General features: G+C 46.7%; 1 protein-coding gene across 1 annotated transcript in view; it reads right to left on the reverse strand.

The window, feature by feature from the left end:
- LOC140411488 (uncharacterized) overlaps positions 1-23,178 on the reverse strand; it is a 193,586-nt gene that overhangs the window by 90,404 nt on the left and 80,004 nt on the right. Inside the window, exon 5 of the mRNA XM_072500580.1 lies at positions 13,819-14,028. Coding sequence (XP_072356681.1) covers positions 13,819-14,028 — 210 coding nt within the window. The remainder of the gene's footprint in view (positions 1-13,818; positions 14,029-23,178) is intronic.

Consider the following 23,178-nt stretch of genomic DNA (forward strand, 5'->3'; position numbering starts at 1 on the left):
TGGAATTGGGGCAGGCGCTCCGCCCCCTCCAAATCGACGTCATCGGGCCGCGCACAGCCGTAATGCCCATTGGCACATCATAAGCCGGCCCTCCCACGATGCTTCGCCTCTGATGGGCCGAGTTCCCGATGGCGTGGGCCACTTGCGGTCCTAGCGGTTATGAACCTGGCTTGCCGGCTGCGGACAGTGTCCAGCGCCGTCACACTCGGCAGAGATCCGTGCCACTGCCTGGGGAGCTTCTGCTAGGGCTGGGGGGAGTGGTGGGGGCTGGCCAGGGGATGGGCTGTGTGGTCGGGGAGGGTGGTTCAGCACAACCAGCGCCATGTTTCCTGGCACGACCGTTGGGGGTGTAAGCGTGCTTGGCTGCAGCTTGTCAGCCCTGCGCATGCGCGGCCCAGGACCCAGCGATTCTCCGGCCATTCTCCGTGGTGCTAGTCGCACACTGGTACCGGAATTGGTGAGAGATTTGCGCCAATTTTCCCATCGTGGAACACCACGGATTCTCCGTTTGCGCCGGCATTTCGCCTCAGAAATGGAGAATCCAGCCCATTATTCTTCTGTAGGCTGGAGAAGCATATTTGCTCCATCTGGTCACACAAAAATAACATTAGTATTTACCTGAAAGGGCCTCTGCAGTTGTGATGCAAGATTTTACTGAACGCTTCCCGGTAAGCCAATTAAACTGCTATCTGATGTGCTCTATTCACCTGATTGACATAGCAAATTGGCTGCCTATTCTTGGGTTTTGGAAAATAATTATAGCAGAGTGGGAGAACTCCCAAAGAAACATACATTTATATACACAGAAGAGATATGAAGTGGAATGACTGCCATTAATTGGGCAAATAGAATAGGCAATGTATTTGCAGGGAAATCCCAGAAATCAGAATTGAATGGATGCCCAATTGATCTTTTTTGATTGAGGGAAGAATGTTGGTGAAGCCACAACAAAAATGTTCTGTTGCTCTTCAAATAGAATTAGGACATTTCTATCATGCGTCTGAACCACAGATACAGGTATCTATGTGTGTGTTAGTGTGTCGGGTGGTGGTGGTGGGGTGGGGGTCTGTTTAACACTGGACTCAATGGAAAGCACCTTACACAATGTGGCACTGTGAGTTGTGCAGTGGAACCTCAGACTCAATTATACACACAAATCCTCAAATGTGACCTGAACCCATCGGCCAGAGTCAGAGTTCAGAGTGCAGGAAGCTGTGCCAAATTAAAGAAGCATAGGTAGCAATTCCAACCAAAAGCCAAAATTCAGGACATGGATTTTCTGAGTAGGAGCAGGTGGCAAAAAACCTCACCTATGCCAATGCGAGCTGCAAAGTCCAGGCATAGTTTCTATGATTATTTATTTTGCACCAGTGACAGGCAAGGTTTCGCAGCATTAATATTCACTCAGTAAATTTACACCCATAAGTCTTGTTATTGTTGTTTGATTTGAACAAAACTACCTAATCTAAGGTCAAGACCCCCCGCAGAATTTATCATAATGAAGTGGAAACTAGCTGCACAGAAATGATGAACTGCAGATCCCATCAAAGGCTTCAGATGTGGGTTATGGTGTCCACATATTTTAGGCTATAATATTATTACCCGTTCATGTGACATTCAAGTCATCAGGCCCCTGATTACTTATAAATTTAAGAATTACATTATCCATCGTCCTGCTGATGAAAAAATGAAACTTTGGCTATGAGTACCCACAATCTGCATTTTAAGCAGAGATTCACTACTGGTGTTCACTTGTCCATATTTGCGGACAAAAGTCTCTGTGAATTTATGCTTCCATGATCCTATTAGCCACTTTTTCCTTTGTATAATCAGTACTGAACCACTTGTCTGCACAGATTCCTGGTCATTGGCTCAGTGGGAAAGACAGAGTTGCAGTTTCAGTGGATGGTTTCTGATTAAATTGGTAGTGGCAAAAAAGTTTAAAAATCAATAATTCACTGGTGTGAATGAAACTGTTAACAATTGTTGTGTGAATAATGCGAAATCAATATTTCACTGGAGTGTGAATTGTGGAGTGAGATTTTAAAATATCAAGTCGGAATATAAATGCAAGCTTACCACACTAGAACTTCTGCTGCACATAGACCAGTCAAAATCTCCAGCCCACTCTCGGGACCAGCAGTCACAGAATCCATAGAAGCCGACAGTGCTGGAAGAGGTCATTCGGCCCATCGAGTCAGCACCGCCCCTCTGAAAGAGAACTCCACCTTGGCCCACTTCCACGCCACATCCCCATATCCCCAGAAGCTGGGCTTGTGCAGAGAAACTGAACCATGTTGTTTTGGAACAGTGTCAAATTCATAGAATTTATAGTGCAGGCGGCCATTCAGCCCATTGAGTATGCACCAGCCCTTGGAATGAGCACCCTACTTAAGCCCATCCATCCATTGACTCCATCTGCACCTCCCGCTGCCTGGGGAAAGCGGGCAGCATAATCAAAGACCCCTCCCACCCGGCTTACTCACTCTTCCAACTTCTTTCATCGGGCAGGAGATACAAAAGTCTGAGAACACACACGAACAGTCTCAAAAGCAGCTTCTTCCCCACTGTCACCAGGCTCCTAAATGACCCTCTTATGGACTGACCTCATTAACACTACGCCCTTGTGTGCTTCACCCAATACCGGTGTTTATGTAGTTATGTAGTAGGCTGGTTTAGCACACTGGACTAAATAGCTGGCTTTTAAAGCAGACCAAGCAGGCCAGCAGCACGGTTCAATTCCCGTACCAGCCTCCCCGAACAGGCGCCGGAATGTGGTGACTAGGGGATTTTCACAGTAACTTCAATTGAAGCCTACTTGTGACAATAAGCAATTTTCATTTCATTTCACATTGTGTACCTTGTGTTGCCCTATTATGTATTTTCTTTTCTTTTGTTTTCATGTATTTAATGATCTGCTGAGCTGGTCGCAGAAAAATACTTTTCACTGTACCTCGGTACACATGACAATAAACAAAATCAAAATCCACCAGAAGTTATAACTTTGAATGTTACTGGAAAATGTGATGAACTGGACATTGGGTCTGAAATACTCTTAAAGAGAAAAGACTGAAAGCTGACCTGAGGCCAGCACCATTATGAAAAGGATTGAGGAGCATGTTTGGAATAGATATAAAATCATGCACTAAAAAGGTCCTACCTGGTTTGCCATAGTCAAGTGACTTCTGCTATGTGGGACAAGCCACAGGCAGCCATGTTACACTCAGTTCTAATAAAGGCACTGTACTAGAGGCAATATAGTCTTTGAGTTCATAACATGGTACCAGAAGTGGAGCTGATATTGAGTTTTGAAAAGCTAGAGAGAAGCCACAGCTACTGAAAGGGGAACACAAAAATACCTAAAGCTGCTGAAAAAGCCACTGAAAAGGTAAAATAAACAAAAAGCAGGTCACAAATAAATTACTGGCAAGTCAAAAGTGGCTGTTAATTTTCCTCCCCCGGTTACTGTCGGAATGAAAGGTGCTATGTGGACAAACTCGCATTTTTGCATTGGCAAAATTATGAGATAACAACAGATTTAATGAACAAGAGGGAGCCAATCCAAGCAGCAACACTGTTAACAATGCTGGGGAGAGACTGAAACAAATTATATTCTACCCCAAATCTGTCCAAAGAACAGAAAAGAAGCAGAAGACAGAAACCTTGAAAGCCTTGAAGGCACACTTTGAACCCCAAGTGAAAGTAACTTATGAAATCTATGCATTCAATACTCAAGGTGAAAAGAGTCTCTTGATCAGTATATGCTACGGTAACACAGCTCATTGAATCCTGTGAATTCAGGCAATTAAAATATATTTTAAAAATGTTTTTATTGAGTATTTTGTGGTATACAAAACAAGGATAGGCGTGGACAAACATTAGGAGATAGAGGAGAAAGAAAATATTTACACATCGTTCTGTTTCAATTATTTACATACATACATCATCGTTCTTCTTCTTGCATTATTTACAGTGGCGGTTACAATTTCCTGTTCGTTTCCCACTAGTTTGTTGATTCTGGCCGTTTTCCCTGCTCCCCCCCCCCCCCCCCCCCCGGCTGTTTCCCCTGCTCCCCACGCCCCCTCCCGCTTTTATCCTTTCCTGCCCTCCCCCTTGGCCATTTATCTTTCCTTCTTCCCTCACCTGTTCTTGAACCCTGCTCCAGTTATGTTGGTGTGATATTGCTTCTCATGTTTCTTTTGTTGGGCATGGTTGGGTTTCATGTCCCCCTGCCCCTCCCCCCCCCCCACTCCCCCTCCCTCCCTTGCTGTGTCATGGCTACCCTCTCCTATTCTTTGACATTTTCGCTGCTGGCTACAAACACATCTTGGAACAACCAAGCGAATGGATCCCTTGTTTTGTGGAAGCCCTCCTCCTCCTCCTCCGACCCTCGGATGGTGAATTTAATTTTCTCCTTTTGGAGAAATTCTGATGTGTCGGACTGCTAGTCTGCAGCTTTGGGCAGTGCTGCTGACCACCAGCCGAGCAGGATTCTCTGGCGGGCAATTAGGGAGGCAAGGGCGTTGGCCCTTCTCCCCATGAAGAGAGCTGGCTGTTCTGATACCCAGAAGACTGCCATTCTTGGGCAAGTCTCCACCCTCATCCCCACTACCCTGGACATTGCCTCAAAGAAGGCTATACAGAACCCAGCAAGTCTGGGGCAAGACCAGACCATGTGAGTGTAGTTGGCGGGGCCACCTTGGCACCATTCGCATTTGTCCCCCACCTCCGGGAAGACCCTGCTCATTCGGGTTCTGTGGAAGTGGGCTCTGTGCACCACTTTTAGCGTCATTGGGCTTAACCTTGCGCATGTGGAGGTGGAGTTGACCCTGTGCAGTGCTTTGCTCCAGAGGCCCCACCCTATTTCAAACCCCAAGTCCTTCTCCCACTTCTCCCTCTCCTCGTCCAATTGTTAGCCCCCCTTAGCAGGCGCCCGTACATGTCACCACAATTCCCTTTCCCTCAGATGTCTGCGTCCAGAGGTCCTCCAGCAGTGATTGTCGTGGTGGTCGTGGATACGTCCTTGTTTCACTTTGTAGGAAGTTTTAGAGTTGTAGGTACCTGAGTTCATTCCCCCCGTCAGCTGCTATCTTTCTGTCAGCTCTTTGAGCATTGTTAACCTTTTGTTAGTGTAAATATCCCCACTGTCAGCGCCCCCCCATCCTGGTTCAACCTTTTGAAGGTGGCGTCCTTAGTCGCAGGCGTGAATCTGTGGTTGTTGGACATGGGCCTTGTTGGACACTTTGGTTTATCCAAAATGCTGTTGCAGTTGATTCCACGACCAGAGTGTTGCTACTACCACTGGGCCCGTTGAATATTTATTCAGGGGGGTTGAGAGTGCCGCCGTGGCGAGGGCCCAGAGGGAGGTCCCTCTGCAGGAATTCACCTCCATAAGCATCCATTCAGCTTCTGGCTCCTTTATCCACCCCTTTACCCTTTCCATGATTGCCACCAGTGATAATATTGCAGGTTTGGGAGGGCTAGGCCCAGTGGGAATCTCGTTCTCTGCAGTACTCTCTTTGGGATCCTTGCATTCTTCCAACCCCACACAAATGCCATAATCAGTTTGTCCAGTGAGTTGAAAAAGGCCTTGGGGATATAGGTCGGGATGGATCTAAACAGGAAGAGGAACCTGGGCAGTACGTTCGTCTTGATCGTCTGCACTCTCCCTATCAGGGAGAGTAGGAGTGCGTTCCATCTCTGCATGTCCTTTTTCACTTCCTCCATCAGACTGGTCAAGTTCCATTTGTGGACCCCTGTCCAGTCATGAGCGATTTGGATCCCCAGGTAGCGGAATCTGTATCGGGCCTGTTTACAAGGCAACCCCTCCAGCTTTGCCTATCCTCCTTGCGGGTTCACCGGGAAGATCTTGCTTTTGCTCAGGTTCGGTTTGTAGCCCGGGAAGGTTCCAAACTCTTTCAAGAGCGCCGTGATTCCATCCATGCTGCTTTGTGGGTCTGAGATGTAGAGGAGAAGGTCATCCGCATATAGCGAGACTCTGTGCCCTCTGTCTCCTCTCTGGATCCCTTTCCAGTTCTTTGCTGCCCTTGGTGGTTCAATCCCCAGGGTGAATAGCAGCAGGGATAACGGACATCCCTGCCTTGTGCCTCTGTGCAGCTGGAAGTACTGAGAGCTGGTGGTATTTGTCTGTACGCTCGCTGTGGGAGCGTTGTACAGGAGCGTCACCCAGGTGGTGAACCCTGTTCCAAGCCGAACCGACTCTGTCAAAGGCCTTTTCTGTTTCCAAGGAGACGATCACTTCTGGTGTTCTCTCCCGACATGGGGTCATGATCACGTTTAGCAGGCACCTGATGTTCGATGTTGTAGCCACCTGGGTTGGCCACTTCCCGACTTAAAATGGTGATCTACAAAGACTACAGGGAAATTCAGCCAACACAGGCAAAAACTAGCAAGTGCAAAAATCCTGTGTATTAGAACTTGCAAAAGCACAGACAGCACTGAAACTCTCAGCCATCTGCATACTAATGAGCGATCCCTGGGTACAATTGAAACATGTAAGGTCAATAAGGCCAAGCCAGACTCCTCGGCGCCAGCAGGAGCCAAGACAAAGGAAGGCCAACGGACACTCAGAGATCGCCCAGCGATCAGGGAACAACTCCAGTATTGGAGAAATCGATCCAAATGATCGGAACATAGTCCAATCATTTGGAATCAGATACGGGGTCCGCCCAAACGGCGCGGAGCCCCTGGGGACTATAAAATAGAGCTCCCAAGTTCAAATCGGTCTTCTTGGCAGGGTAACTCAGCAGCGCGAAACAACCCTTGACAGTGACCTGCCTAGCTGCCGCAACAACCAAGTAAGTCTCCAGTCAACCCACTCTACGAGATAGGCGCTCCTACCTACCAGTCCATACCAGCTTTTGAATCCTACAAACTCAGATCAAACAAAAGGCCATTTGTTCCCCTGACCTGGTGAGCCAGTCCCAAAGCTAAGTATAGGCCTTTTAGTGATAGAGATAGTCTAGTAAGTAGAGTTTTATGCATGAGTAGTGATTGACTGTGTATAATAAATGTGTTTTGATTTGAATCTTACTAATTGGTGTGTCGAGTTATTGATCATTACTTGAACTTGAACCTCGTGGCGGTATCATAAAGATACCTGGCGACTCTAGAGCAAAGGTTATAGAAACAGAGCAAATTCAGTAAAGACCCAACGGGCAACGAATTAAGAGCCAACCAAAGTTAGCAACAATGTCTACCCTTGACAAAGCTCGTCTGGTCTTCTGCAACCACCTCTGGTATGCAGTCCTACAGCCTTTTGGCTAAGTTCTTGGCCAGTATTTTCACATCTGCGTTTAACAGGCAGATGTGTCTGTAGGAATTGCATTCTGTTGCATCTTTGTCTTTCTTAGGTATCAGTGAGATTGAGGCTTGTGCTAGCATAGGTGGCAGGGTGCCCATCGGCAGTGAATCTGTGAACATCTCCCGCAGGTGTGGGTCCACCGGGAAACCATCTGGTCCCGGTGCCTTTTCCGCCTGCATGGAACTGATACTCGACATGATTTCTCCCAGGTCTAGCGGTGCTTCCAGGCCCCGTCTCCTACCCTCCCCCAGTACTGGCATGTCCAGTCCATCGAGGAAGTGTGTTATCCTCAAGCCCCCTACTGGGAGCTCAGAGATGTACAGCTACTGGTAGAAGGTCTTGAATGCCTTGTTGATCTTATCCGGCTCCGCTACTAAGTTGCCTTTGCTGTCCCTAAGCTGGGCTATTTCCCTCGTGGCTGCCTACTTTCTCAGCTGGTGAGCCAGCAGGCGGCTCGCCTTGTCTCCGTGCTCGCACAGGGTCCCCCATGCCTGGCAGAGTTGGTGCACTGCTTTCCTTGTGGAAAGCAGGTGAAAGTCCATCTGTGTTTTCTTCCTCTCCACTAGGAGTATGACCGGTCTACCTCCAGTATGGAGTCGATTAGCCGTTGCCTAGCTACCCTCTCTTCCTATCTCTTCGTACTTTGTAAGCAATAATTTCACTCCTGATCACAGCCTTTAGCGCCTCCCAGAATGTGGAGGGTGAAACGTCCCCATTCTGGTTGTTAGTAACATATTCATCCATGGCCTGCAATATTTTCTCACAGAAGGCCTTGTCGGCCAGGAGGGCCATATCCAACCTCCATGAGGTGCGTTGGGCACTGCCCGTCTCCAGTCTTCCATCCATATAATGTGGAGCATGGTTGGAGATTACAACCGTGGAATATTCCGCTCTTACTAGCCCTGGAACCACTGATTTCCCCGTTACAAAGAAGTCGATCCACGAGTATACATTGTGTACTTGGGAGAAGAAGGAGACCTCCTCCTCTCCTGGGTAGGTGAACTGCCATGGGCCCACTGCCCCTATCTGCTCCATGAATGTGCCGAGCTCTTTTGCCACGTTGGAGTTCTTTCCCATTTTAGGCTTCGACCTGTCCATTCGTGGGTCCTGTGCACAGTTAACGTCTCCCCCATGATTAGTCAGTGTGTGTCTATGTCGGGGATTTGCGCCATGCTGTTTTTAATAAACTCCATGTCGTCCCAGTTGGAAATGTACATGTTCACCAGGACTACCGGTGTCCTGTCTAGGGCACCGATGACCATGACGCATGTGGTGATATGCATGTGAATATTTATTTGTAATAGTTACAAATGTGACCACCTGGTGGCGTCAGAAATTGGTCACATGACACGAGACACTCGCTAGTTGGTAGTAAGGTGTACAACAGGACAGTTGCACATACAGTAGTTCCAGGAGGCTTCATGGAACTCATTTAGTAACTTTGTCTGTATAGTGTTCTGTTTGTTATCTTTCCATGTGTCCATCAATAAATCATTGTTCTAGTTAAGTCACCGGATGTTCTGTGTGCATCATTGCAATGGCAAGGTCACAGAATACAACATGGTACAAGGAGGTTGAACAGTTAAAGAGAACAGAAGAAAAGATAATGTGAAACAGGCCGAAGAACGAAAAGAGAAAATTCTTCCACCGACGTGGTGAACTACAGCTATTGGCAACTCAATGCAGCAAACAACGGTGAACTTCAAGATGGAAGAATTAAAGGCACCCCACCAGCTTCAAGTCTCGGGTAACATAGATGAAAACTGGCATGTTTTCAACAACAGTTTAAACTCTATGTTTCAGCCCTTGGCCTGCAGGCACAGCCTGGTGAGAGATGCAGTGCGTTGCTGCACATGGTAGCAGGTCCACAAGCAATCAAAATCTACAATCCCTTCATTTTTGATAGTGAAGAAGAAAGCAAGAGCAGCAATGAGGTGATAAAGTACTGCGATCGGCATTGCTCTCCGAAAAAAAAGAAACATTTGAAAGATAGATTTATCGTACACATATCTAGAAACCAGGCAAACCTTTTGACAGCTTTGTAACCGATTTGAGGCTGAAGGCCCAGTCCTGCAATTTCAATAATCTAAAGTCATCGATGATTCATGACCAAATAGTGTTTGGGATATTGAATAAGCTCCGTGAGAGACTGTTACGGGAATAAGACTTGAAATTAGAAAATGCTATTAAGGTTTGCCATGCGAGTGAGCTGGCTGCACAGCTGATCAGTACAGTTCGAAACATTTTGGCGCCAACATGGAAGAAGACACCAGCGCCATCAGCACTATGTCGCGGGTCAATAAGAAACGTCTCAGTGCGGGCGGCCATTTTAAGCAGCCGACTGGAGCCGCCATTGTTTGCCAGAGATGTGGCAACCGACATTGGCCACGGTAATGTCCATCATAGAGAAAAGTATGCTTCAGGTGTGGCCGTCCAAATCATTTTGCGAAACAATGTTTCTCGCATCCTACATTGGACCAAATCAGATCAGTCAACGCAGTTGATGAGATGCCCCCGGAAGAACAGTTCTTCATTGATCTAATTTCAACCAGGAACCGGATGAGTCCGACCATAAATAGTAAAGACGTCTTTCTGAACAGTCGTGACGATAGTAATGACAAACCCAATGCCATCGAAAGTAGATGGACAACTCTACTGTTGATGAACGACAAGTTGATAAAATACGACCTCGAAATGGGAATGAGGGCCAACCTCCTCAGTCTGTCTGATTTTCACGGGCTGCACGTTAAACCGAAAGTTGTTGATCAATCGAGACTGCCGATACTCTACGGTGGGAAGGAGATTGAGGCACTGGGTGGATGTGAACTCAGCTTGACACAACTTACATGTTACGATTTTCCATTGTGGACATGAAAAGCGAGCCCATCATAGGAGCGGATGTTTGTGAGGCCCTGAACTTAGTTAGGCAGCTGTATGTTCCAGACAGCGGGTGGCCAGACGATTCCCCGACTCTCAATGAGAGATGCTGGTGCAGTTATTCAATGAGAAACAAGCGATAGTCCAGGCGGAGGACTACAAATCAGATGAAGGGGTGGAAGAGCCAAAGGGAATTCCAGATTTCTGGTTAACAGTCTTCAAGAAGGTGTACATACTAAGTGGCATGATTCAGGAGCATGATGAGCCTATATTAAAGCACGTACAAGATGTGAACGTTAAATGTTCAGAGCTTGAACAGCCAATGAGCTTCACTCTGGAATTTATGTTTGAGTCAAATGAATATTTCACAAATGAGGTAATTATGAAAGTATACCAGCTGGAATTGCGGCCTGACGAGCATGAATTCTCATTCTGTGATGAACTAGAAATCACGGGATGGACAGGGTGCCAGATTGACTGGAAGAAAGAAAGAAATGTCACATTGAAAACCATTAAAGCGAAGCTGAAGCACAAGGATCAGGGTACTCTTAAAACAGTTACGAAAACTGTACCAAATGACTCATTCTTCAATTTCTTCAGTCCTCCTGAAGTTACACAGCATGGAGTGTTAAATAAATGTTCTGCACCAAAATGCGCTGCTGACTTTGAAATTGGTCGCCTCCTGCGTGAACACAATTCCATGGGCAACGGAGAAGCCGTTGCAGATGATACTAACTCCGATGATGAGTACTACGACAATATTTACGAAGACCATGTACAATGAGGAATGTAAAGTCTCAGAGGGTGAGCCAGATGTGGACGACTATGAAACGCTAGTCAGGTTGTTTCGCGGGTGTGATGGTAAGCTGGATGAGGAAGCCTGTGAAGCGCTATTCCAGTGGTTTGGCGGGAATGGCGAGGTGATCACAAGGGACTCCCAGTCGGCGCAGCACACCAAGAAGTGTGAAAGCTCTAAGGTGGCATATGCAGAGGCTGAAAGTGAGATTGCAGGAGTAGACACTTTGGAATGCAAAACTCACCTACGAACAAACTAATAACGGAAGATATAATAATCTTTGTCATAAGTAGGTTTACATTAACACTGCAATGAAGTTACTGTGAAAAGCCCCTAATCGCCACATTCCAGCGCCTGTTCGGGTACAACAGAGGGAGAATTCAGAATGTCCAATTCACCTAACAGCACGTCTTTCGGGACTTGTGGGAAGAAACCGGAGCACCCGGAGAAAACCCACGCAGACACGGGGAGAACGTGCAGACTCCACACAGACAGTGACCCAAGCTGGGAATTGGAGCTGGGACCCTGGCTCTGTGAAGCAACAGTGCTAACCACTGTGTACCGTGCTGCCCATACCCATTCCGGAGAAACTGGCTCAAGAAGCATACGATGAATAATCTCAGGCCCATGAAATGATTCCAGTAGTGGACTCCCCAATACTCGAGGCCACTCCACCGAAAGATGAGTTCGAGGAGCAGATGGCTGTATCTGTATGCAGCTCCACAATGACAGATGATACTTATACCAAGTTACCAGACATGGCTGTATCTGTATGCAGTTCCACAACGACGGACGATACGTGTAAAATATTACAAGAGGATGAGCCATTACTTGATTCTTCAGGAAAAGATGACCTATGCATTATCGTTTCGAGTGATGAGGACCCATCACTTGCGGCTCAAACACAGGATGCAGGGGCAGCACCCAACATTGGGGTTGTGGATCCGACCCAGAAACCAGAGTGCGAGACTCTGCAGCCCGCTACTCGAGGTGCAGACTTATCCATGACTGCACAGTCTCTCGGAGGTGTGCTAACACGAGACAGCTCAGCAGAAGATCCACAAACGACCGCTCGTATGGCGCAGGGCAGCGGCAAGATGTGTGCTACCAAACCCAAGCAGAAAAAGAGCAGTCACAAAATCAATTACAAAATCGCACTTATTAAAAACAAAAGGGAGAAGGAGAGTGGGGGACATAGTGACTCGCACCTATGACACGAATGAAGAAGACATCGGCAATGTGGCCGACAGGCCAGAAAGTACACAACGACGCAGCTTCAAAAAGCATTGCATTAAAAAACGAAAGAAGCTGGTGACGCAGGTATGGCCAGCAAGGATAGATCATCGTTCTAGATAAGTCACCAGATGTTCTGGGTGCATCATTGAAACGGCAAGGTCACAGAACACAATAACATACCTACCCCCTGGGTTTGTAACCGTTCTCGTCACCGTGAACACCGTCCTCTTATTCAACAGTATGGCTACCCCCCTGGCCTTCGTCCCGTAGCAGGAATGAAATGGGAGGTCTGTCCCACCCAGCCCTTCCTTACCCGCAGTCGGTCCTTCTCCCTCAAGTGCGTCTCTTGGAGGAAGACTATGTCAGCTATCGTACCAGCCTCCCCGAACAGGCACCAGAATGTGGCGACTAGGGGTTTTTCACAGTAACTTAATTTGAAACCTACTTGTGACAATAAGCGATTTTCATTTCATTTCATTTTCAGGTGGGTGAAGACTCTGGATCTTTTCACTAGTTAAGTCCCCTGACGATCTAGATGACTACCCTGATGGGGTATTTTGTCCCCCCCCGCTCCTGCGGGGTCAACCATACTTACCTTTTGGACGTGTCCCTGCACTCCTTGGTTTCCCTTTGTTCAGGGACCCTCCATAGTGGTTACTTGCAGCTCCATTTTGTTCCAAGTTGCCTGTTTTAGCAAGCCTAATGTCCTTAATCCTTCTTCACCTGTATTTCCCTTGTGGTGTCCCCCCCCCCCCCCCCTGTGGCTGTTCCCTTCTCCCTTCCCTCTGTTTCTTCCCCTAACTGTCCCCTATTCCTGATATCTGCCCCCCCCCCCCCCAACCCCACCCCAGCCAGACATTTTACCCCTTGCGGGAGATGCGCCGCGGCCTCTCTCCTGCACACTTCCCGGTGCTGGCTACCCCACTACTGTGGTGGCCCCCTGTCCCAGGGCTAGTTGTGCATCCTTCCGCCGCCCGTTACCGGACCTCATTGCCCGCCATTTCCCTCAACTTCTTCTATGCTGTGCTGCATTTATCCCTACCTTCCTCTCTTGTCCCCAGAATGAGGCAGTACAATCCCACGCAAAGTGGTCGATCTGGTGGTGGTTCACAGTGGGTAATTCAGAAAGTGGAAAGTATACATTCAGAGTCTCTTCCTCTGGGCTCTTCATCGTTGTCCCCACTGCCGCTTCTCTAGTCCGTTCTCCGAGACGAACTTGTCCGCATTCGCAGGGACCCTGCCTTGGAACGTGACCCAAGGTTTGGCTGGGTACCGCATCCCAAATTTGTACAGTGCAGCCTTCGCCCTATTAAATTCGGCCCGGCGCTTGGCGAGGTCAGCCCCAATGTCCCGATAAATCCGAATTCCGTGACATTCCCAGTTACAGTTTTTGGTTTGTCTCACCCAGCGCTGGACTCGTTCCCGGTCCTGGTATCGGTCCATTTTGGCAATTATCACCCTCGGCTGTTCCCAGGCTTTGGGCGAAGCGGGCGGTGTGCTCTGTCGATTTCTGGTGTGTTGGGGAAGCTGTCCCTTCCCACCAAGTTGCCCAGCATTTGGGTCACATTGTCTGTGTGTTTCCTACCTTCGATCCCCTACGGTAGGACATGATTCGTAGATTTTGACGCCTCGACCTGTTCTCCTGGTCCTCGATTTTTCCTTTTGAATTCCCTTGCCTTGCCACCTCCATCTTCAGGGCGATGATCTGGTTGCCCTGGTCTGTTGAAGCTTTATCGAGCTCTTTGATCGTTTCCTCCTGGGCTTCCAGTCTCCTTTCTACCTGATCCAGAGCCACCTGCATGTTGGCCAGAGCTTCGGCAACCACACCCTTCACTTCACCGCAGCTTGAATGTACGACTTTGTCTCTTCCCGATGCTCTCTCAGCTCTCTTGAGAGTATGATCTTCCACCCATCCCCTGGTGTGGCGGGCTGGTCCCTCTCCCTCTGGCGAGGCCTGAGTTTCACCACTTCATGTGTCTGCTGGCTTGGTCGTTGATTGTCCAGGCTTTGCCCACTCCTGGTTTCCACATGTCCTCTGGAATGGCTGCTATTTGGCAGTATTCCCTCTTGTCGTGTTGTTGTAGTGGTGTGGGGATGTTTTTTTGGTGTCAGTGGGACAAAAAGAGCCTATTTTTCAGGTTCGTGGGAGGAGAACCACCTGGTGTGCGATTCTCAGCACATCTCCACCGCCGGAGGTGGCAATTGAAAGATGATCTCATTAGCACACTGGTTAGCACTGTTGCTTCACAGCACCAGGGACCCAGGTTCGATTCCCAGGCCAGCCAATGTTTTTAAGTTGAATAAAGAAGCTGTCTCCTACATTAGTAATGTTGTCCTCCCACCAACACCCCTGCCCCACTTTCTTCTGGGAGACTGTTGGCAGCAGTTACAAATTGCATAGTATTTGCAGAAGGAAAGTGAATTTAGTTTCATGTCAATCTAACAGAGCTGCGCCATTTGGATGTGAAGTCACAGGATGCATTTCCGCAAGATGTGCGAAAGGAGGGGGCCCAAGTGGTAATCTCACACTGCTTGAACTTCACACCCACGGCAGTCAAGTTTAAACAGTGCTCTGGTGCTGCATCTTCCATTGTGAGATCCTGCCAGCTGCCCAGTTAAACTTAACTGGAATTCAGCTGTTGGTGAGTGAAGCAGCACAAGTGGCTATGACCGTCCATTGCCTATATGGGAATTGGTAGTTTAGCTCTGCTGTTTCTGTATTGCAATCTCTAATTACATGTCTTTGATCAATCCTTGCAATATAACAGTCTCCTAAGAATGAAGGCTAAAATATATATATAAGCCACTGACCTTTTTCTTCTACCTCGGTGAAACCAGCAAGGGTTTAGAGATTACTCACTTACTGAATAACTGATTTTGATTTACTCAAATTGGAATTCTTGGTGATATAGAATTACAAAGTTGAGAGTTATCAACAAAACTGCAAGCCCTTGGGTAGCACAGTGGCACAGTGGGTTAGCACTGCAGTCTCACGGCGCCGAGGTCCCAGGTTCGATCCTGGCTCTGGGTCACTATCCGGGTGGAGTTTGCACATTCTCCCCGTGTTTGCGTGGTTTCGCCCCCACAACCCAAAGATGTGCAGGGTAGGTGGATTGGCTATGCTAAATTGCCCCTTAATTGGAAAAAATGAATTGGGTACTCTGAATTTATTTTTTTTAAACTGCAAGACCTTACAATAGAAAAGCATTTTGATAATGTAGCATTTCAGCTGTTTATATATTTGTAAATACAAAGAGGAGATTTAGAAAGCAGAAACTCAAATGATTAGCATTATAATGTGCAGATAGAAGTTTCACTGTCACAAGTCGCATTTGTATGACTTAAATATAGAAATTAATTCCTTGGTCAGTGAAATTGGTCTAGCATTATCAATGAGGCCACTTCTGGGAATGGAAAATGTGCCATCTAAATGCAAATATCCATTTGAAATGTGCACAGCCACCATGTTGAATATATTAAAACTGACCTACATCAAGTAGTGTTCATACATTTTGAAGTTACAACCTAATGAACAGTAATTACCAATTATCATTAGTGCATATTGTGACTTAGATTGATCGGATGTTGCACAGGGTTTGAATACTAATGGTTTATTATGTTGAATAATTTCTGAACCTGGGACACTTTTGACTCAGTCATGTGACATATGCACATATTACCTGCTGTCTTAAAAATATTCTCATTGAAACTTCTCTATTTGTAATTAGATCTGTTCCCTCTCTTTCTCTCCCATCCTTTTGCTGAAATATCTTTCATATATCATTGCTTCACAGCTCCTTCTAATTTTGATTTCTGCCTCAGCCAAGACTGTCGTGCTATCCTTACTATCTCAACAGAGTTGATCACCTCATTCCTATTAGCCACCTCTTCTCTGTGGCCTACCTGTATGGGACTGCCCCTCCATAATTCCACATGTCCTGACTAGGCCAATCCATCTACAGCAATGGTTTCTCCTGGCCACATTCTCTCTGAACATCCACCCCCACTCAACTCCATTACATCCTTAGCCCCTTTTTTTCTATTTACTTATTGCTTCTCAATGACATCATCTATAGGCATGAGGTCATTTTCATAAGTACATTCATTTCCTATCACATTCCTTATTGAACAAAGAAAAGTACGCACAGGAACAGAGTCTTCGGCCCTCCAAGCCTGCGCCAATCATGCTGCCCAAAACCTTCTACACTTCCAAGGTCCTTATCACACTATTCCCATCCTCCATGTATCTGTCAATATGCCCTTAAACGTCAAGATCATATCTGCTTCCACAACCTCCTCCGGCAGCGAGTTCCAAGCACCCACTACCCATCGCTCATCTCCTCTAAACTTTGCCCCTCGCACCTTAAACCTATGTCCCCTAATAATTGACTCTTCCACCCTGGAAAAAAACTTATGACTATCCACTCAGTCCATGCCCCTCATAATTTTGTAGACTTCAATCAGGTCAGCTCTCAACCTCCGTGGTTCCAGTGAAAACAAACCAAGTTTATCCAATCTCTTCTTATAGCTGATGCCATCGGACTATCAATCTAATTCTATGGGGTGACTTCTACAGGGGGTGGGAGAAGCATGCTTGCCTTCCCAGTAGAGAAGTGGGCATTTGCAAGAGGCTGCCTCACAGCGATAATATGTTGGGGGGAGGGGGGCTTAGCAAGGTGGGGGTGGAACCTTTGCTCCTCAGCAACAGGAAGCCCTGCCCTTGAGAGCTGCAAGTCAATCTGATTGGCTGGCAGCTGAGCAGTCCCAGTACACAGTCGAGGTTGCTGCTAGAGTGACAAGGGAATCCTGAGATGACCATGAATCCCAATGTCTTTGAATTGGGGAGGGAATGGAGACCCGAGGGAGAGCTTTGCGGGGGGGGGGTGCGGGTGGAGGTCCGGGTTAGAGAGGACATTTGGGAAAATAAATTAGATATTCACCCCTTCAACGGATGCCCATTTTCCTTCTGCTCATCATTTCATGGCAGCAGACACACAAAGAGGCCTTTAGTTGTCAACTTTAAGCATTAAGAGACCCAAAGGTGGGCAGGAGCGCTGGCCCTCCCTTACCCACCTATTGTAATATTGAGGACAGCTGGAGGGTGGGCTGGCCATCCATTTTAGTTTGTGTGTTTCTCCCCACCGCATCCCCCAACATTCAAATATGCTGGTTGGGGTGAGGGACATAAAATTCCCCAGATTATAAATGAACAAATTTGGGAATTCTTGCTTGAGCAAGAGCTAAGTTTCAAGTTCCATATGCTGACCATCACCAAACCATTTTTTCCCACCTCCATAAAATCACTTGACACTCCTGCTAAATGACTACCTCCTCAGTCAACTTGAGACCCAAGTTTTCCAGCTTGCGGACTTCCGGTGATGGCAGGCGGGACATTGGAGGGCTCCAGTTTGGGAACGGCATTTTCGGGGTTTAACGCCCAGTCCCAGGGGCAACGGAGGCGGCAAAAGCAGGGAGAAGGCACAGTGAAGGGAAATGTCAAAAATAAGTTAAAAAACGGCCGTGAAAAAAGCAGCTGAAAGTCCGTCGGGGAGTGGAAAGGTCACCGTGGGGATGGCAAGAAAAATGGAGGCTGGGGCACCGGGGAGGCCGCATCGCCCACGGCTGAAGAAATGACTAAGGTGATGGCCGTGGAACTCAAAAGGCAGTTCACAAAACACATGGAGGCGATGAGGAAGGAGATGGAGGTGGTATTGAAAGTGCTGGTGGAGGAGGCGATTGACCCGGTGAGGGCGGCGGTATTGTGCGCAGTAGCGGAGGTGCAGGAGCAAGGTGAGGCGCTGAAGGAAGTGGAAGAGACATTATTGCAGCACAGTGATCAACTTACCTCGATGGGGGGAGGAGATGCGGAAGGTGATAGATCAACAAGGGTCTGCGAGGCAAAATGGACGACTTGGAAAACAATCCAGGCGACAGAATCTGAGGATTGTGGGTCTGCCCGAAGGAGTGGAAGGCGCGAGGCCGACTGAGTATTTTGCCACAATGTTGGCGAAGCTATTGGGGGAGGGGGATGATCCCTCCCGATATGAACTGGATCGGGCTCAACGGTCGTGGAGGCCTGTACCAAAGGAGAGTGAGCCGCCAAGAGTAGTGACTCTGTGTTTTCGTAGGTAGTGTGAAGGAGAAGGTCCTGTGCTGGGCAAAGCAGAAGCGGGTGGTGCAGTGGGCTGGAGCTGGTATACGCATTTATCAGGACTTTATGGTGGAGCTGGCGAGGAGGCGGGCTGCCTTCAGCCGAGTGAAGAAGGCATTGTACATCAGTAAGGTGCAGTGCGGCATAGTATACCCAGCTAAGTTCAGGGTGACCTACAAATCCAAGGACTTTTATTTTGGGACGGCGGAAGCAGCGGAGGAGTTTTCGAAGGCAGAAGGACTGTGGCTGAATTGAGAAATGGTCATGTACCGATGTAGCCTCATGTGACTGTATTTTTTCACTGCGTGCTGGTGTACGTGCTAAATGAGCCAACATTGCATGTATTTGGACAAGGGAAGAGATGGGACTTTCACTTGCAATGATGCTTCTTTGGGGCTTGGGTGTGTATGCTGGGTTTGTGTGATAAAGGGGATTTCTTGGTTATCCTGGGACCAGGCAAAAGGGAAAGGGACCCAGGCGTGGGCCTCCACGCTGGCCGGTTTAAGCCGGCCAGTGAACGGGAGGTGGGGGGAGGGGCTGCGGCCATCGGAGCCTGGCAGAACAGGTTCCGATGAGTCTAGCCGGGGTGGAAAGTTTGGGGGGGGGGGGGGGGGGGGAAGGAACAGAGGTTGGTGGGAGGAGTTTTATAAGAGGAAGTGGAGGGGAGGAGTCAGGGGGGGGGGCGGTGTTTACAATTCATGGGTGTCATTTACGGTACTCTCTCGGGGATTGCATGGCATTGAATGTTAGGGGGAGGGGGGTGGACTCTATAGGTCAATGGTGACCATAGGCGATTCCTGATTCATTTTTTCCCTTTGTTTTTCCCACCATGGAAGGTTTCGTTTTATTTGATGTTTATATTGTCAGATGGGGCGTTGTTTGGGGAGGTGGGAGGATGGGATCGTTGTTGTTGATATGGGGATTGACTTTGTATTTGTTACCGTTTACTGCTTGTTGGTGGGGTGTAAATTCTGAAGAAAATGTGAAAATGGAGAATAAAAATATTTTACAAAAAAGAATTTCCAGCTTGCTGGCTTCCCAAATTTTACTCAGACACCAAAAATCCTCCCGCATACATCCCGCACCTCACTAAATCCAGTTTTCCTATTATTCTAGTTCTTTTCCATTTTTACCTTATACCCAAAGCACCACTTTGAAGACTTAAATCCTACCATGTCTCTGCAACTCTCCCATCCTCATGTCCCATACCAAGTTTTCTTTCTTTAAGTGCTTACTTTCTTTAATTTTCCTTTCTGTGCATCCATCCTGCCTCCATTCACTCCTTAGCAGTTGGAGCATTCAGCTGTCTCAGCCTCATTTTGTTGCTCTCGCTCCCTAAATCCCTCCCCACAATTGTATTCTGTAAACACGGCAATCACCAGCTTTTGCATTACAAAATCAACCGGCTTCTAAATGTATCACCCTTCCAACACCAATCCTGCAATCCCCCCCTTTTCAATGGACCAACATGACAGTAATGCACCACTGTGTCACTCACTGTAGTGACTAGAAGATTGTAGGTCTGCACCAGCTGATCTCAGCTGGGATGGTGGCTGGTAGTCTACATTTATTCCTATTTGGTTTCAAGGACATTGAGAAGGCTGCATTTATTGCTCACCTCTGGCTGCCTCAAGATGCTGGTGATTGGTTTCTTCTTGAACCACTGCATAAATGCTAGAGATGTTTGCACAATGAGCAGGAAGAAAATTCCAGATCAACTGAACAACAAGGAGTGATAGGATACATCCAAGTCAGAATGGCGTGGCACTTGTAAGGGTAAAGAAGCTCCTATACTCTTGCTGATCTCATTTTTTGTAGTGGTAGAGATTCAGGTGTTGAATGATAGGGTGAAATTAAATTGATGAATTGCCACAGTACATCCTGCAGCCATAGCTGTGGTGGAAATCTGCTCTTTTATCATTATAAGCAGATGAAACAAAACTTAATTTTGGCCACCTCGATCCTGTGCCCCAAGGACACCTGAAGAATACTCAACCTCAAATTGGACAACAATGAACCGGGCAAGCTCTGGTGCAATCTTTCAGTGTCCGATGCAGCTGCCAATGCAAGGTACAAAATCGTCAGGAACCTTTCTGTTGCTCCTCCCAAATTCCAATGCCCCAAACAATTGCCACACATCCCCACTCCAGGTGCCCGCAGCTATTTATAATCTGTATCATTTACTTTGATAGACAAAGAAAAAGAATGCAGTGTAAGTTTGCTGATCATATAAAGCGAGGTGGAAATGCAAGCTATGAGGCAGACACAAAGGGGCTGCAAAGAGATAGAGACAGGCTAAATGAGTGGACAAGATGGCATATGGAGTAGAATGTGAAGTATGAGGTTGATCACATTCATTGTAAGAGACAAGTGAGCTGACATTATGGAAAATAAATGAGCTGCTTGTGAAAGTGTGACAAAATATTTTAATGAAGTCCAATTCAAAAACAATAGATTAAAAAAAACATTTTGGCCCCTGACAGCTTTGATTGAAAGGCCAGACAAACTGCTCCGAGCTCAGGCCTCTGAAATATATTGCAAATTAAGCCAGGATGGACCCAATCTGGATATTTAAAACAGGACCCCACTCTGCTGTTCTGCTCAAACATGGGGGCATGACAGGAAGGAAGCAAGATCGGTGGGGGTAACTGACTTCCCTTATTTTGACTGTCCACTCGCCCATTCTCTTCTTCCCTTGCACCCTTGAGGGTGCTCTTTCCAAGGGCCGGTGCAGACCCGATGGGGTGAATGGCCTTCTTCTGCACTGTAGGGATTCTTCTATGATTCACCCTCCACCTCCCGCTACAAGATCAGTTACATCGAGAGTCTAAGACTATTTGCCAGCTGCTCATTTGCTCTTCAAAGAAACAGCTAGAATCTAAACAACTTAGGAGCTAGAAGTCACATGCTTAAAATATTGAAAAAGTGCATAGAGAAATCTGGGAATAGTTAACAATAGAGACATGATGAAAAAGGGTCTAAACAATAAACTTTTTCTTTTTGCACTTCCATGATTTTCAGATGTGTATTTATGTGGATCTATTTAACATAAAAGGAAAGGCGACACAAGAATGAAAAGAAAAAACACTTCTTAGCTGCAAAAGTATGTAATTTAATATACAAAACTGGCAAATATAGAACAGTAAAGAACATGTACTCTACGTTTACACATCCCAATGAAAGGAAATTCTAATGTAGAACATTTCATGAAAAAGACATGTACTTGTCATTGGGATATGCTGCCAAGCATTAGTAGACAGCTTATTACTTCATTCAAAATGTTGCGCATTTCTGAAAGAAATTAAAATTGTTGCTAACAAAATGGGGGAAATATGTGGGAAGAATTATTCAGGTGTTCCATGAGTCAAATAAAAGCTCGTATTTGCCTCTGCTCCTCAACCTGCTTGGAACAGTCAACATATAGCAGTCTTATTCCTCCATTAGGTTTGCGAGACTAGCAAGCAGAGACATCATTTGTCTGGGAATTTAATGCCCAACACTTAACTGCTATTTTGACTGTTTCCCTATCACAGGCATTCCTACATTCTGTTACAGAAAGAAAAATATGAAACTTGTTAAAATGAAGAGGGTAGTCCATTCAAATGTCTAGTCATCATACTGGTCTATCAGCAGATCCAGTGATTATAACGTTGTGATATTATAGACTTTGAGATGAAGAATCAGGATTTAGGAATTTTTCATGTGGACGTGACCAAGTATTTTCAGTAAAAAAATTAAAATCAGTTTGTGCAAACCTATAGTTAGAATTAAAATGCGCTTAGCAAGTGACGAAATACAACGTTCCCATGCACCAAAACACACACACTTCACACGCCATTGCAAAGTAGATTAGAACTGCAAAGCAACAACCCAACATCTATTATGTAAGGGTTTTCCAGTGTATTCAGCGTATTAGATTTGATTTTTAATTCTTCAGTCTGAAGACCGGTGTACTTGAAACAGCTGCTCTTTACTGTCTGCAATAACTGTGGCTTGCTGATTCTCACTTCTCAAAAGTGTAAGAAGCATACATAAACAAGAACAAAAAAAAAAATCATAAATATTACAAGTTGACCAATATAACACATGAACTGGGCACCTTGGGAGCTATACAGTTCCTAGCCATTTAAAAAAAAACAGCAAACCAGATTAAAGCAATCCTAAACGTTTACAATGATATATGTAATTAACAGGCATTTTTTTCTTTGTTCATGACATGCAAGTATTGTTGGCAAGTCCAGCATCTGTTGCTAATTCCCAATTGCTCTTGAGAATGTGGTGATGAGCTGCCTTCTTGAGCTGATGCATCCACAGTGCTGTTAAGGAAGGGCATTCCAGGATTTTGACTCCGCAACAGTGAAGGAACAGCTATCTTGTTCCATTCAGGGTGATGCATCACTTGGAGGGGAGCTTGCAGGTGGTGACATTCTTACGCATCTATTATTCTTGTCCTTCTAGGTGATAGAGGGTGAAAGGTACTATTGAAGGAGCCTTGGCAAGTTGCCGCAGTGCATCTTGAAGATGGCGCCCATTGATGCCTCTGTGGATGGTGGTGGAGGGGTGGATGTTTAAGGTTGGGACTTTAGTTAAGCAGGATGCTTTGTGCTAGATGGTGTTGAGCCGCACTCATTCAGGCAAGTGGACGAGGCTTTGGGAGTCAGGATGTACCAAATTCTCAGCCTCTAACCTGCTCTTGTAGCCACAGTATTTATATGTCTGGTCCAGTTACATTTCAGTCAATAATAACTCCTGGGATGCTGCTGGGGGATTTAGCAAATATCATGGGGGAAATGG

Source organism: Scyliorhinus torazame, chromosome 4 (genome assembly GCF_047496885.1).
Source record: "Scyliorhinus torazame isolate Kashiwa2021f chromosome 4, sScyTor2.1, whole genome shotgun sequence".
NCBI lineage: Eukaryota > Metazoa > Chordata > Chondrichthyes > Carcharhiniformes > Scyliorhinidae > Scyliorhinus > Scyliorhinus torazame.